Below are 16,942 nucleotides of genomic sequence, written 5' to 3'. Positions count from 1 at the left end.
TAACTAACCATCTATCTGAGATCAAAGAACTTGTTTGCACTAACTTACCCTATAGGATATGCTTAGAAGAAAATCGCCGGAACTTGGGTTCCTGCCTGCTCTGCTCATTTCCGTGTATTCCGTCGTTCTAGTTCTAGTTCTAGTTCAAGTAGACTAGTGTCGGACTCGGGATCTAGGCAGGGATGAATATGTTTCATTCTAGATTACGAAGTACTCTGCTTACTACCTGACTACTGTTGTGAACGTGTGAAGTAACTATCCCTTGAGATTCCGGAGAGGGGTATGATAATCACTTGCTAAGCGTAGTGTCTGTAGTAGTAGATTGACAATATGTAGTACTGTGAGGGGGATCATCTCTTTTCTAATTTCCCACCTCCCCTGGTTACGGTGCCCTTGCTGATTACCCCTCGTGATGATCAGAGGAGTAATGTATTGCTGTTAGACATTAAATGTGAAATTGAGAAGCAAGGTGTTAAGACATTGTCAGTGACTAGATTGGTGTTTGTTTTTAAGCTTATTAATTGTTGTTTTGCAGATTGTGTCTTGTTGTAGTGACCCATGTGCTATTATTTCTTCACAGTACTTTATACGACTTAAGAAATTTATTGTAGAGTACACCAAGCATTAATAATCATTAGAGTCAATCATGCTAGATGCTTATGTATGTCAATCTCTACCATGCACCGCCCAGTATCTATGCATACTATGTATACTCAGCCTACAATGCCCCTATACCATCACCGCATCCACGAATAATCCCTATATACTATCAATTCTACATGACCAATTCACAAAGCAACCTTCAACACGAGTCAATAGAACTATCCTCTCGTATACATGCCCTCATCCCACCCTCTCCCTATAACAAAACTGTCACCACACACCACCACCACCACCTCACCATCCCTACACCACCCATCCCCATCCCCATCCCCATTCTCAGCCCCCATCTCTCCTGCACTCAGAAACCATCCGAACCCGACACAACAACCCCCCGCAACCATCCAGCTCGTGCATAATCTAACCCGCAAGCCCTTGTAAGCTGACACCACCCCAATATCAATACCTCGGCAGACCCTCCCCAGGACCGAGGAATATCATACCACCACAGTCACCACCACCACCTCCTCCTTCTTTCATTCACATGCTTTCCTTCCTTCCATCCGTCTATCTACCCACACAACGAAACAGAATACCAAGTCCCACGTTCTAGAATGCACAAAGATGACGAATCCACCCACCCATCCACCCGCTCCCTCCCGATAGCCAACTAGTGACTACTATAGAGTATATAAAATGCCGATATATCTCCGACGACAGACTGTTAACCTAGTCTGGAAGGTAACATACAATAGATTAGGTATCAGTTTGAAACGGCCTAAATGGAGTATAGTCTGGGAGTTATAGCCAATAGAGGCAGGAGGAATAGTATAATTAGTGTTAGGTTACGGTCCGTCTGACGGGTTTGATGGCACGTGGGGTGAGGGTGTGATGATAATATGCTTACTTACTTACTTTTGGGGGATTAGGTTGGGGTAGGGCTAGTGGTGAAGAAAAGGTAAGACTGAGAGGGAGGAGTATGTAGGTATGGTAATGATGGCTGCAGGATATGTCCGAGTATGTGCGAGAGATCGGGGGTGTGAGAGGATGTGCGTGTGGCTTGATTGTTGCTGTTGGTTAACTACTACTAGGAATCTGCGTAGGGGGCTGTATTCGGAGTTAGTTCCTGTTGGGGCTAGAGGGTGGTGGTTGGTTGGTATTGGGGTATGGGTGTGACGATTTGCTTGGATATGATGGGTATCTGAATGCTTGGATGATCGAGGATCCGTGGTTCTGTATTAGCTTGTGATATGATGTTGATGTATTGATGTCCTAGGCTTGTGATGGATGAGAGATAATAGTTGCAGGATTATTATAATGAGTCTATTTATGGGTAAATGTAGATGTCTCGAAGTTGTGCAAGATAGTAGGGTATGCTGGATAGAGGAGCCTACATTGCTATTCAAGCTGCAGAAATAGTGATAGATTATTGGACACCATTTACTTTGATTACGATCTCCCTGGTGGTCTCTCAGATTTACCATGACTGTAATGTTGGGCTTTTGCTTGAATGGCATTTGTGTCATATGTAGACATCAAAAAAATCTTGCATTGGATATGCCTCGCTTTCCTGTAACATATAGTGCCGGTTATCATATAAGAAGTCTCAACTAAGAATAAATATTGCAAAAAGCATCCAAGGAGTGATTGCACATGTACAGGTACATAGCGCTGTTTGTGCGCAAGTATGTTACATGTTTGTGTTGTAGTGGTCTTCGGCAACCAATGGCTTTATATGGAAAGAATGAGAAGTTTCATTAGACATGAGCATTGATTCCTCACTATTGTACTATTACTGAATGTCGCTCCTTGAGCACCCCCTTGTATCTCTCAATAGACTCACTGCTAGCCCAAGTCTACAACAATCGGAACCAAACACACACACACGCAATGCAGACAACCTACCAGTAAGCTCAAGACTGGCATTTCTGCAGACAACCGCGCCCCCTGCAAGACAGCTCCCTGGCCGCAGATCCTCCTGCACGCTGATATAGAACTCTAGTCATTTCAGTTCCGACTGGACCTAATCGACTGGTGTGCGCGGTTATTGGTATAACCGCAGTATTGCCTCGTAGCAGTTAGTCTGAACTCCTCCGAGCGTAAAGCCAATGATGAACGATGATCCCAGTCACGGACAGAACATCGTTTTGAGTTTCTTGCAGGTCTAGTAGGAAGCTACTGTCAGAGGTTAACTGCCTGATCGACGTATAACATGATAGGCCTGCGTCCGTTAGCTCTCGAGTCATTTTGACTTTTCGGACGCTAGGTGTCTAAGCGTTATGCTGAGTCTCTAGAGATATGATGGGTCAATTGGCTCAAAGTACCGTGTTGTCGCTTCCTGTAAGTATGTCTCCATGACTAGCCAGTCAGTGGTACGGAAGTGTATCCGAAGGCAACTGCTTGCTAACCAGATACCATACACATCATCCAAGTGGATGCCAAGGCAGAAGTGTAAATGCGAGGATTAGCATAAAGAAGAGTGCAGTAATACTTATCAGGTATCATACCCGTTATCTATATCCCTGTGGCTTTGCTGGACACAGACCTCAAGCCCTGCATTTCCGCGGCGGTGGGTGAACAGGGGTGGGTTGGTTGGTTGGTTCATCGAACAGTGCGAGCATATTGATAGAATGACAGGTATCTCTGCTATAGAGATAGACAATAGATAGCATACACGGGAAGTCGTCGTGTTATTAGTCTCTTAACGTCGTATATTGGTCCTAATATTGCTAGTCAAGCTTATGATCGCCAATGGTCTCAGCAAGCCATGACCGTTACAGATGCACTTGCAGTGCGACGCGAGTCAAAATACGTCTCCACCCGAAAACGGGGAAACGAAGACACTAATTAGATACTAGTAACATAAGAGAGAGAGAGAGAGAGAGAGAGAGAGAGAGAGAGAGACTGGAAGTCTAAAAGTCTCTGATAGGTACTAAAAACGAGAGAGTGGGCTGGGGGATGGATAAGAAGGTTAATACCACAGTTTACCGGGACTGTGCTTCCCATCGTCTCTGGAGCGGAATTGGCAGCCGTGCGGGTTGGAAGAGTGGATTCGTTGAGAAGACGCGGTTTGAGCTCTCCCCTTCTTCTTCTTCTCCCCGATACCGAAAACTAATGAAATATTGACTCGCGGAGGAAAGCATCTCTACTAAACTAATTACTGGTGTGGTGGCTGGAATTATTCAGAAATTAACACGCTTCATAATATCCAATGATCAGCTAATCTATCACACACTCCCTCTTTGCTTCACCCCCCTGGCTCAGCCAATCTGTGACGGGCAAGTTTTTGGTTTGGATCGAGTTACTACATACGGTCACGGCCAAGTCCACCGTGCAATCAATCCAGACAGACATTTGAAGTAATTAGGTTGGTTAACCCCAAAGAGCCCCATTAGGGTCTCGGAATGCGCACGTACTCGCGATGTGCTGCCAATGATGGATCTGGATGGTACGGAGCGCGTCGACGACATCCATGGTTCGGGGAAAGATGTTACCCAGTTACCTAGGCCGTCTTCCAATCGTAGGGATCGAGTCGGATGGAGTACATGGAGTACGGGTGCCATCCGAAAGCCTCAGAAGGCTCGTGCTGTTGCTGTGCTTTGGCTTTCCCGTCGGTAAGAAGCGGTAATCTGGCATACGCGCTGGTAATTATTCCTTCACGGTGTGTTTCTGTTTGTTTATCCTATATTAACTGGGTTTTGAATGCGAGATTTTTATTTGTTTTACTTGATTTTTCTCTTACTCAGTCAAGGTAAGACACGAGGGCTAGGTCACTGTGTAGTGAGGCTAATGATAGGCTAAGACTGCTCTAGATTGATTGTTGGGTGGCGACGCTGGAGGGTAAATGAGATAAAAAAAGAAAAGAGAGAAAGAGGAAGAAACTGCACATGCAAGTCGGACGGGAGCTTGACCACTGACGAGGTCTTTGTACCTAGCTTAGAGAGGAGGGTTTTGGAGAATAATGGGGAGAATAATATGTGCGTTGCACTATTGTGTGAACTGTGGCAGGGTGCAGGAGTGAGTATCAGCATGCATAGTATTTTGCATACAGACAAATGAACGAATGGAGAGACGGGTTATAAGTCAAGATCCAATAGTGGGCTAAGAAGTTCTAGAGTCAGTCAGTCATAGTAATAGTAATAGTAAGTACTAAGAGTGTAAAATTGACAAGAATACTCAAAGTCTGGACAGTATCTGGTAACGGGCTGGTATGGTACGGGGCGGTATTGTCACTCCACTTGGACTGACTTGGGATTCCCGACCGCCAGCCAGAAACCAATAATGCCAATCTGCCCACCTCCCCCAAAGGCAATCGTCGGAAACCTCCCTAAATCTCCCTCTTCCTCTCCTGGCGATTGTTGTCGCTTCGACTCTCCTTTTCTTTTGCTGCTCCTTTCTTTTCCTCTTCTTCGATGTCAGGTTGAACTCCCCTTGGGATTTTCGTGTCGAAGATAGATGGTGTTCTGACCTCAGATCTGACACCGTCACTTACTTACTACTTACCCCCCCCTAACTCCAAGACCCCAAGTGTGTCTTAGTATCCCACTCACCTGCCACTTTCTGCCCCCCCGTATCTCACTCATCCTCTTCCCTGCCACCCACCACCACCATTACCGCCGCTATCTGTTTATCACTTCCGCAGTCAATTTTGCAACCGCCTCGACTCTCACCCCCCTCGGTTTACTGCCACTCCGCCTCGCTCGCTCGTCTTCAGTTACCTTCCTCCTAGTCATGAACAACGCCTTTCGCTGAGCTCCTCCAGCCATCCGTTGCGGGGACGTTAGTGTGCCGATCTTCGTTTCCCTTTGTTCGGACTATCATTTTTGTTGTGATACCCGATGTTTGATTCCCGCGTGGCAGAGCCATTGGCCGTTGATACCGGATCTGCGCTGGCGACTAAGACCAACACCTATACGGCCGCTTTCGAGTACCCCGACGAACAAGTCACCACCCCCACCACTGGCCCGCGGAGCCGTGCGAACAGTCTCTCCTACCAACAGTCCTCCCTCACCGCCGACCAATCGCCCACTCGGCGTATCTCTTCAATGAAGCTCACCACCGATGGGCGCTATACGCCCAGCCCCGAACCGCCTCCGGCGCTGTTCGTGCGGGCCATGTATGACTACGATGCCGATGATCACACCAGTCTCAGCTTTCGCCGGGGCGACATTATACAGGTATTGAACCAGCTCGAGACCGGTTGGTGGGATGGTGTCATCGACAATAGTGTGCGGGGCTGGTTCCCCAGTAACTACTGCACTGTGATAACAGACCTGGATGAGCTTGAAGACCAAGCACCGCAGACCCATGAGAATGAGGAAGTTAGTGCGGAATCAGGCATTGGCGAGGAGTACGAGGAGGAGCAAGATGCAGATGAGGTTGACTCGGCGGGCAATCCGCGCGACTCGCAGCCTATTCTGCCGATCGAGGGCGTGGTGGCTCCCAAGGAGCAGGAGGAGGCAGCCTTCTGGATCCCACAGGCGACACCTGATGGCCGTCTCTTCTATTTCAACACCCTAACCGGCTACAGCACCATGGAGCTTCCGTTCGAAAACCCCGCTGCCAACGAGACTGGCCCTTATGACCGCAACAACTTCCTCGTGCCCGACCAAACGCGACCCCCACCGGAGTTGATGGCTCGTGGGTTTGAACGGGACGAAGATGATTACGACGGCTCAGCTTCGGAAGCGGAGGGCGAGTCTTTGATGCTCACATCTCGCGATTCCATGTCTCGGAGACGCCAGTCCTACTTGGACGGGGTTTCTCCCGCGACGTCCATGGATTCGCTGCACCCACCATCTGCGACAAAATCCATCAACGACGGAAAAAGCTCGCATCAGTCCCTCCTGACTTCGCACAAGTTCTATGATTCTGCTACGAGCAGTAACAACTCCGTTTCCGACCACATCCACAGGCCTTCGATCTCCTCCGAAGTTCCGTCGCATTTCGTTGACGACGGGTTCTCTGTTCAGTTGACCTGGCCTCTGCTTGTTGACAATATGCGCCATGCCGTTGAGGTCTACCGGCAAACGCTGTTGAACGGCGACCGCTCTGAGTATGTGAGGAAAGCGGAAGATATCTCCGACCATCTGCGCATGCTGTTGGCGGCTGGCTCGGACACCACCGACAATCACTCCGGAAATCCATCAGTGATCTCCACCAATAAGGCGCTGTACCCCCACTTCAGGGATATGATGTCAAAGTTTTCGAAGCTCGTGCTCTCGTCCCACATTGCGGCCGCCGATTGGCCAGGACCGGATTCCATCAATAAATGCTTGCAAGAGGCCGATGGTGTGATGCAGGGCGTCTACGGCTACGTCGAGGTTGCAAGACAACAGCGTGGCGAGACCATCCATCGCATCGTTCCTGGATTCGTCGTGGGCAGCTTTTCGGGTGGCTGCTGGCAGAATAACGGCGTCTCCCTGAGTGACTCGGGCCCGACCTCCTTTTTGGATCACGACGCAAATGATTCGCGGGCGGAGCCATCAGTGACCCTGGATGCGGCCCTTATAGACCACATCGATGTTCTCAGAAGATCCTTTGTTGGCAGCATCCGTCGGCTGGAAGAGCGACTAACACTCAACCAGAAGAAGATTGTTACCATTAGAGAGCACGAGGATATTGCCAATGCTGTGTCACTTGCTGCGATCAAGGTCGTTGAGCAGTTTCGCCCGTGGATGTCTGCAGTTGAATCTATCAACCTAGCACCATTGGGGACAAGCTTCCAGAATCCACAGCTGGTTGATTTCAGCTTGCAAAAGCAGAGAACCTACGATGCCATTGCCGATTTCGTCCTCAGCTGTCAAGCCGTTGCGGCACCACTGGGCGATGAATGGGCGGAACTGCGCGGCGATTCGCTTGAAGACCGATTGAATGCCGTGCGTGGCGTTCACCGGCAGCTCGAGAACTATGTTTCACAAATTGGCTTCTCCCTTTCACTGCTCCTCGAACAGGTGCCCGAGCCTTCTGCTTTCCGCGCGGAAAGTCGCCTGGGTGGGGAGAATGCGGGGCTCAAGGCCATTCACAGCAGGTCAGAGTCCCAAGCTGGAGTCGCCACCGAGTCCATCGGTATTCCCTCTTCTTACTCGGTTGAAGGCGCGTCAGAGAAGGTGCGACGCAACATGGACAAGGCCCAGCGATTCTTTGGACAGGCCCCTCCGGCTGCAATTCCACGAGAGCCTGCAATGCGAGAACCGGTCCGCGAGCCGGAAGAAACACCCTGGTTCTTGAAAACAGATCACGAAGGTGAAGTGTTTTACGATACCAAGAATGACAACCTGAACTTGAAATGTGGAACACTGGCAGGCTTAGTGGAACAATTGACTCGCCATGACAAGCTTGATGCTTCCTTCAACAACACCTTCCTCTTGACCTACCGCTCATTCACATCTGCTGAGGAACTCTTCGCGATGGTTACCGAACGATTCAATATCCAACCCCCGCCCGGTCTCAACAACGATGAGATGCAAATGTGGATCGACAGAAAGCAGAAACCCATTCGTTTCCGGGTAGTTAATATCCTGAAGAGTTGGTTCGAGAATTTTTGGATGGAACCCAATGATGAACCGCACATGGCGCTCCTTCAACACGTTCATGCGTTTACCAAGGATTCTATCGCTACTACGAAGACTCCCGGATCACCGCAGCTGTTGGCCGTCATAGAACAACGCCTTCGGGGACAAGACAACACCGTCAAGCGTCTCGTTCCCACACAGGCTACTGCCGCACCAACGCCGATCATTCCGAAGAACATGAAAAAACTGAAGTTCCTGGATATTGACGCTACAGAGTTCGCCCGACAGCTCACTATTATCGAATCGCGTCTCTACTCGAAGATTCGGCCGACGGAGTGCTTGAACAAGACCTGGCAGAAGAAAGTCGGCCCCGACGAACCGGAGCCTGCTTCGAACGTTAAGGCACTGATTCTTCATTCCAACCAGTTGACGAACTGGGTCGCGGAGATGATTCTCAATCAATCGGACGTTAAGAAGCGTGTAGTTGTCATCAAACACTTCGTCAACGTCGCAGATGTACGTGCCTTCCTTTGCCCCCTCTTGTTCCTCTACTAAGGGTAGATGCTGATGCTTACTAGAAATGCCGCGCTCTAAATAATTACTCCACACTGACATCGATCATCTCTGCACTTGGAACGGCTCCTATTCATCGACTGGGACGCACATGGGCTCAGGTCAGCGGGCGCACGTCCACCGTTCTCGAACAGATGCGCCGACTCATGGCCAGCACGAAGAACTTTGGTGAATATCGGGAGACTCTGCATCTGGCTAATCCGCCTTGTATCCCCTTCTTTGGTATGCACTCGTTGCAGGCCCCCTGACCCTTGTAGGTATTATGCTATCGTTCGAGACTAACAGAGCTGCTTAGGTGTTTACTTGACGGATCTGACCTTCATTGAAGATGGTATTCCGTCTCTCACTCCGTCGGAGCTGATCAATTTCAACAAGCGCGCCAAAACCGCAGAAGTCATCCGCGATATTCAACAGTACCAGAACGTCCCTTACCTTCTTCAGCCTGTCCCTGAATTGCAGGACTACATCCTTAGCAACCTGCAGAATGCAGGCGATGTGCACGACATGTACGATCGGAGTTTGGAAGTTGAACCCAGAGAGCGGGAGGACGAAAAAATTGCGAGGTATGCCAAAACCAGTAGAGACATGAGCGCCTTGACTCTCGCGAGCATGGTAGTGTCGACGCGCTGATCAGGTCGCTTGTTCTGCTTTTTTCTATCCCCTTCCCCCTCCCTCTCCTGTTCCTGTCGTCCAGTGGTTGATCTCCCTAGGCGACACGGCCATTTGTCAAGAAATATTGAGCTCTGGAAGACCTCTTGATGCTTGAGTGAAGACTAACCTACTATCTCCCCCATACGTAGACTGTTGTCGGAATCGGGTTTCCTGTAGTGCTCGCCTCGCCTCGATTCTCGCTTCTCCGCCGGGGCTCCTTATCACCACCCCGGTCGACCTGCTATTCACTCGGCCAGATACCGAACGACCACCTATCACAATGCTTGAACGACGTCCGATGGCGCGATCGCAATTCACTCCAGCTACGCCATGCAACTTTATTTCTCAGGGGGCTGGTCCCACGAGCCGCCAAATCCATGATCCGAACCTCCCTTCCGACGGGTTTCTCCCTTATCTCTCTGTCTGCCCCCACCTGGCCAATCATGCAATTCGCCTGGACACTATGCGACATTCCCACTCTGATTCTTGGCTTCGCCTGGACGATCGCCATCTCCCTGATCGACTACTGTGGCAGCCGTTGCACAAGAAGCTCGGGCAAACCCTTCTGCCACCTTGAGTCCGAAAGACGTTCCTGGATATCCTGTCACTTTCAGCGCTCGTCATCAGTCCAGTGGACATCTTATTTTTGTTCTTTAAAGGAATGGTGCCCAAGAATGGCCCATTAGACTAAAGAAAAGCAGCGCAGGATCTCTATCAGTGCTGGCATAAACATGCAGGGATGTCTACAGCGACTCCTACGATATCGGCCTAGACTCCTGGTCAACCTCTTCCCCGTCGTTCCTTTTTCATCATTTCCTTTGATAGCCGGACACCATTTCCGCTTTATCTTTTCCCGACCAACTCCAATCTCGTATCGATACGACTGCCATTTCTTTTGTCTTCTAGTCCACCTTGACGGTCACCATTTCTTTTCGGCTTCTTTTCCCGATACTTTACATATTGTGTCGAACATATCACCTCTGTACAATGGCTCGGGCCCCTTTACCCTTCTGTACAAATTCTCTTTGCTTTCGTGGTCTCTCACCTGGTGTTGATTGTGATCTTATAGAGAGGCTTGTTTACGGTTCGGATGATGATTTCTCACGACGCAGGCTACTATTGACGGATTGGTCTTTGCTTTGGGCATTCTCATTCATGATTACCCCCTCTTGTCGTTCCCTTGTGCTGACCTGTTCTTACTTGAACATATACACCTGCTGCAGTGTGTTAGTACATATCCAGGCACATATTACATATCTACCAATGGTAATCAGTGTACAGGAATCGCAGTAACGAGACGTATAACGGCCCATACAATGATAGATAGCTTGAACTGTTACTCAGTAGGCCACAAACAAAAGCAGTAAATGTATCCATTAAGTCATCTCGTCATTCATAGTAGAAATGTTCTCAAATGAACCTTCATGAGCCTCTCATAACAACAATAGTCGAGCACAAGCTCATGATGTCTCCGTTTTATGGCCCTCACCAATATTTTGAAACAGCTTCATCTTCACCTCTGCCGCCAACAACCCCTTCACCTCCTCGGACACAATCCGCTGCCCATCCCTGGCCACTCTCTCCAACTGCGGATCCTTAACCTGCGCCAGATTTCCCCGCGAAGCACTACTCTCCACGCCCCTCGTCGCCCGCTTAATCTTCTGACTCAAATCCACCATCTGCTTGCTCCCATAGTCCCTCGTCGTAAACAACGGACTCTGACTCAACGTCGCAACCCAATACTTATTCCACAGCAACGACAGGATCTCCGTATCCAATGCACTCTTAAACACCGACACCTCCAGCGAATAATAATGCGACGCATGTGCCCCGAAATCCTCCGCTTTGTTCAACGGCACCGTCTGATACTCATCCTCCCCGCCTCCAGCACCACTCCCCTCCCCCTTCGGCGGGGTGTAATCCTTTGGGAACGTCCTGAACGCCCCAATATCCACCTTCCCTGCCGAAATCGTCCTCTCCGGATCAACCACCACCGCCACAAACGGCCCTCCGAGCTGCTGCATATCCTGCGTCGTCACATCAATACCGGATAACCAGCATCCGTACCCGGGGTGACTGTGGTACCAGCCCACTGCGTTCTCCATCCGTCCTGCGTCCCGGCATGATTGTAGGTATGAGACCATGTATTCGTTGGCTTCGTCTTGCGCGTTGACTCGCGTTTCGGTTCCCTCGACGGGCAGACGGAAGGCATCGGTTACCACGAAGGTTTCGGGGAGGATGTAGCCTTGCATTAGACCCATGACTTCGAGGGAGCCCCCTGACCGCGCGTGCATTACCATCTTTAGCAGTGCGACGGCCGAGATACGGATCGATTTGAAGTAGTGCGGATCTTTGGACCAGGGGCGCTGAGCGCTGAGTGCTTTGTGGGTTTCTTCATCGTATTGGTAGAGCGCGTCGCGGTGGGGATCTATGAGGGTGACGGCATTTTCGAATTCTGTGGTGTTGGGGTTAGAGGGCTGTGAGATGGAGTGGGGGTGGGGATGGGGATGGACGTACCCCAGGACTGCTGGGCAGCCTGCATGGTGGGTGGTAGAGGAGAAGGTGAGATTGGGGGTAGTAAGGGGAAGGTGTGAGTATTATCACGGGGTAATTTGGCTGAAAGCAGGAAGAGAGATGATCCTCTTGGGATGAAAGATTGAAGTGGAGTAGATAGTTGCTGAGATCTGGATAGTTAGTAGATAGATGGAATGAGGTGACTCCGGGCGGTGAGAAACTCCCCGGCAGATCGCGGCGGAGATCGGCGCTGAGTCAGCGGTTACCGGGCCGACGAAGTAGCAGCTGAAAGCGGCGGGAAACAGAGCAACAAAGGCGGCGAGCAGATCGGGATTGCGGCTGCAGAATCCCCAAAGGGAGAAAGAAGCCCAGATTATTGTTATTGTCTTTCTTACTCCATCCACCGCTGCCTGTCTCCATCCCCTCCATCCCAGTCACCCTTGCATATTCCTGCATCCCCTGGAGCTGGTCATAAATCTGGCGGGTCGTCCCTTGTCCTCGCAGATGCCACTCATCTTCCCGTGAGGCGCTTTGCTGTCAATCGCAGTCTCGCGTTGTTCATCCTGCCTGTTTGGATAACTCGCAGCTCCTCCTTCTAATCTCTCCAGGCGCATCGCCGCCTCCCGAGCGTACATGACGCTGACCCCCGCCCTTTAAAGGCGAGTTTGTCTTCGATCGCGCACTCAAACAAATCTCATTCAGGCCAATCGGCTCCACAATACAACAACAACCCCCCTGGCTTGGGCGTGGGAAACAAACATAACACCATGGCCGTCGATACAAGCTACTTGACCACTCAGGTCAATAACATCGTCACCCAATTGCATGGCATCTTTGATGACATCGGCGTTCCCAACCATGAGCGCGAGTCCAGAGAAGCAGAGGTCGGTTGTTTCTGATATTCTCAGCACCCCTCGCAACTAACTGTGAAGCAGCTTTTCAGCGCGTTGTCTGAAACGCTAAACAACCATCTCAAACTTGTCGATAAGTATGCGCCTCGCGTACATTGCAATGCTGTTACGTACTAGGGCTGATCTTGTACAGTGAGAAAAAAGATATGGAGGAAGAGGCACAGAACCTCATCGAGGCAATCCAGCATATGGAGAAGTCCCTAGTGGATGAAAAAGCAAACGGACAATACCAGCTTGACCACAACGAATTGCGCATCAGCTACCCACTGAATCGCTGCCTCAGCTTCCTCCGGGAAGAGCACAACGCTCTGAGCAAACTACACAAGGAGCGCTTCGAGCAAGTCAGGAGTAAGTTAATCCTGAGCGCCAGAAGGCGCGCCATTGCTGACTGGTCATAGAACTTGTCGAGGCTCTTGAGTCGTATGCGTCGCATCTGGAACCCACCTTTATCGCCATTGAGCTTCCCCCGACAGCTCCTGGTTCAACCATATCACCCAGCTTCGATCTCTCGCCATCCTACGTCACTGCACTAGACAGCGAATTCACCCGCGTTTACGAAGAGTACCATCGCCGTCTGGAGTTTGTTCAGTCTACATCTGAAGAGATTATCAAGCTCTGGGCTGAGCTCGGAACGCCTCAGGTCCAGACAGACACCAACATCGTCAAATATTATCGCGAATCGCCAGAACAGTTAGGTCTACATGAGTCGGATCTAGCCAACTTGATGGCCAAGCGCGAGAAGCTCCTGGGCGAGAAGAAAGGCCGTGAGCGCAAACTGACGGACCTTAAGAACGCCGTTGAAGCGCTGTGGGAACGTTTCGGAGTCGAAGACGCCGACAGAAAGGCTTTCATGAATGCGAACCGTGGCTGCGGACTTAGGACGATCAATGAGTTCGAGGATGAGTTGAGCCGTCTGAATGAGCTGAAGAGACAGAACCTGCACTTGTTCGTGGAAGATGCTCGGTGTCGACTTCAAGAGCTCTGGGATAGCCTTTACTTCTCGGAAGAAGAGATGCTTGACTTTACGCCTGCCTTTTCTGATGTTTGCAGCGATGCGCTGTTAGAGGCGCACGAAGCTGAAATCGCGCGACTAGAGACCTTGAAGGAACAGCGCGCCCCGACTCTGCAACTCATCGAAAAGCATAAGAGCCTCCTGTCAGAGCGGGAAGCGCTCGCCGTTTCGAGTCAGGACGCATCCCGTCTTATGGCTCGTGGAAACAAGGGCGAGAGACGTGACCCCGGAAAGCTGCTAAGAGAAGAGAAGATGAGAAAGAGGATTGCCAAGGAGCTGCCCAAGGTGGAAGCTGATCTGCGCAAAGAGCTGGAGAGGTGGGAGGATGAGTATGGCCGGCCATTCCTCGTCCATGGAGAACGGTACCTCGACGAACTCACCCCAGTTGTTGCCAAGCCTCCTCCGCGCTCTAAGACTCCTGGACCTACCAGTGCAAAGCGTCCTACCCCAGCACAACCTCCTCGTCCGGCTAGTGTCATGAGTTCTCGGCCTGGCAGTGCCATGCGAGGACCTTTGCCGCCGCGCTCGGCTTCTAAGACACCCACTGCCCACCCAACAACAAAATACAACACCATTGGACCTGCTGCTGGTAGGGCAGGAGCCAAATCGCCCTCGAAGATTCCAGCTCGTGTTCCCCTGGGCAATATGCCGCATGGAAACAACTCCCCGCGTCGGGGTGGTCCAGGCACATATTCGTCTAGCACTGTGAACGGTAAGATGCCGGCACCTCGTGCACCCCCGCCGAGGATGCGGGCATTGACCGGAGGTGAGTCGAGGGAAGATCGAGCGGCATACCTCTTTGAGCCACCACGATCTGCCAGCGCCTTGTCGAATTCATTCGTGCGACCAGTCAGCCCAGAGGACGTGTATGATGATCGTAATCAACGCTCTTTTGTCAGCTCTTCTGCGTTCTCTCAACGCTCCACTGGATTCTCCCAATCATCCCACTCTTCAGCTTCGTCCCTGTCCTTGAGCTCCTCTATGCAAGGCTACCCCAAGCCAAACCCATATTTGCAGCAAATGCCCCCACCGCCAGCGCCGAGACAAGTATCGAACTCCACGGTGCAGACCGCAGTATCCGGGTCAGAGAACTGGGAGACTTTCGATGACGGTTCGGAATCCGAAGCAGACGCTAGCGACGTGTACTATGCGAAGCTTCGTGCTGCACATGGGAAGCGGCTGGCTGATCCTGAGGAGAACCAGAACCGCTCCCTTGCAGGCAAGAAAGCCAAAGGCATCCGAAGCGTAAGCCCAGATGAGCCAGGTCCCCAGATGGGGAACATGGTCCGAGTCAGCGACGCCGAGTGGACGGACGACCTGGAGCCGTATTGAAGCCTCCGATAGCCTTTCGTTGATCTAATGACCCTACTCGAGACTTTCAGGGGTCTCTGAAAGAACGTGATTACGAGACGACTCGACGTTGACGATTTCACGAACGACCCTGAAGCCCTCTTTCTGTCACTACCCCCTATCCCAACACGCGCCATAATTGTTGAGCTTTTTACGGCGTCAACAACGGCTTGCGCAATTGCGCTCAGCAAACCATCTTAATTTCTTCTGTTAAAATTCGGAATTATACCACGTGCGTTATGTTCTGGCTTATCTGGACGCTCAACCTTGGATTCCTTTTGCGTCCCACTTACTTCTACCAATCTGCCACTCACTGCGTGATAGGCAGGGCTCGACAACCCGCGACCGAATGCAGCATGTCGTACCCTGACGTCAAAAAGAAACAAAGGACTGCGGAAAAACCAGGCGTCTTTTTGTATCATGCCTTTGCTCTATGTTTAAATAATTTACCTCTACCCGGACTGGGATAGACGGGGGTTGGTGTTCCTCCTGCGACTCCTTCCTCTATTTCTTTTTTATGATAATTCGCTCGATTACTCGATTACCGACTTTGAATCTTCTCTTCTCTTGGTGTGGCTCTCTGATATTTCTTCTTCTTTTTGTTTTATGTCTTCTATGGACGCGTGTATAAGTCCGTGGCATGCCTTTTTACCTCAATTTCTGTTGTGATATCAGCGCGGTTTGTGTTATGCTTTGGCCGCTAAGTTTTTATGGTTTCATGTCCTAGCAATGGATAGTATTTATTTCTCTTTTCTACCTACTTTTGCCTACTTGAAGATAAGCTCGAGTTGTAGGATAGTATGATAGATGAAATATAAAGCTGTAACATGGTTCTAGTAGTAATCCTATTCTACACTTATTATACACTTCATACATTCAAACACAACACCATCTACCATCCTTACACCCACCCACTAGGTATACTTAAGAAGACCCAGAAGAAGGAGCCAACGACCCCATCCAAGACCGATCCTCACCCAAACTCTCCACCCCCTGCTTAACCCGTCTCGTCGGCCCCGGCACCAGATGCGCCGTCAACTCCTTCGCCTCCTGTACTCTCCTCACCGTCTCCTCTCTCCCCAAGATAGCCATCGTCTCTGGGATCCCGGGACCCGGTGCACCAGCCGACAGTGCCCAGCGGAGATAGTGATACAGTTCCTTCTTGAATGCCTTGTCGGCGGCTTTTTGCGCCTTGGTGGATTCTTCGGCAGTGAGGGTTGCGCTTTCGGTGTCCGGGGTGGTGCCGTCGTAAGCGGTTATGTTTGCGCGGTGGGTTTCGAGTGTCCAGTGTGCGGGCGGCACGAGGGTGAGTGCGAAGCTTGCGGTGTGGAGGGAGGTTAAGGGGATTGTGGTGGTTGTGGCTGAGGGGGTGTAAGGGGGTCGGGTGAGGGATTGGGTGAAGAAGGTTGAGTTGCGGGTTATGAAGTCTGTGGCGTTGGTGTAGGATTTGGCGTCGGCGCGGAGGAGAGGGGCGATGTAGGTTTGTAGGGAGCGGGATTGGAGGAGGGGAGTGCTGTGAGTGAGTAAGTGGTTAGTTGTTTGGTTTTGTGGATGTATGTATAGGGTAAGTAAGGGAGGGGACGTACAGTTGCGCCGCTGGGTAGGTTTTCTCGACTTCTTCGGAGACCTTGGTCACCATCTCGGTGAATTCGGGGCCGTCGGTGGCGGCGAAGCGTTGGGCGTGCGCTTTCTGGAGGAACCAGAGCTTTTCGAAGGCCACGACGGTGTTGCCGCGGGTGATTTTGAGGTTGAACTGTTTGGTGTTAGTGGGTTTGAGTGAGTGAGTGAAAGGAGAGGTAGAGGAACGAACGAGTTGC

General features: G+C 50.9%; 3 protein-coding genes across 3 annotated transcripts; 2 read left to right on the top strand and 1 right to left on the bottom strand.

The window, feature by feature from the left end:
• Positions 1-5,438: 5,438 nt before the first annotated feature.
• AKAW2_60121A (putative cell division control protein Cdc25) lies at positions 5,439-9,515 on the top strand (the record flags this gene model as incomplete). Its single annotated transcript, XM_041692210.1, has 4 exons — positions 5,439-8,630; positions 8,693-8,909; positions 8,983-9,250; positions 9,488-9,515. The coding sequence occupies 4 exons, from the start codon at positions 5,439-5,441 to the stop codon at positions 9,513-9,515; spliced, it is 3,705 nt and encodes a 1,234-aa protein (XP_041545619.1).
• Positions 9,516-10,798: 1,283 nt separating this feature from the next.
• Positions 10,799-11,880, bottom strand: RRI1 (Mov34/MPN/PAD-1 family protein; the record flags this gene model as incomplete). The annotated part of the gene is made up of 2 exons (XM_041692209.1): positions 10,799-11,793; positions 11,856-11,880. The coding sequence occupies 2 exons, from the start codon at positions 11,878-11,880 to the stop codon at positions 10,799-10,801; spliced, it is 1,020 nt and encodes a 339-aa protein (XP_041545618.1).
• A 739-nt stretch (positions 11,881-12,619) lies between these two features.
• On the top strand, positions 12,620-15,107 carry AKAW2_60119A (putative microtubule associated protein (Ase1); the record flags this gene model as incomplete). The annotated part of the gene is made up of 4 exons (XM_041692208.1): positions 12,620-12,736; positions 12,788-12,840; positions 12,897-13,111; positions 13,162-15,107. The coding sequence occupies 4 exons, from the start codon at positions 12,620-12,622 to the stop codon at positions 15,105-15,107; spliced, it is 2,331 nt and encodes a 776-aa protein (XP_041545617.1).
• Between the last annotated feature and the right edge of the window lie 1,835 nt (positions 15,108-16,942).

The sequence above is a fragment of the Aspergillus luchuensis genome, chromosome 6, assembly GCF_016861625.1.
Source record: "Aspergillus luchuensis IFO 4308 DNA, chromosome 6, nearly complete sequence".
NCBI classification, from domain to species: domain Eukaryota; kingdom Fungi; phylum Ascomycota; class Eurotiomycetes; order Eurotiales; family Aspergillaceae; genus Aspergillus; species Aspergillus luchuensis.
Note: the sequence above shows the minus strand (reverse complement) of the source record. Positions and strands in the feature narration are given on the sequence as shown.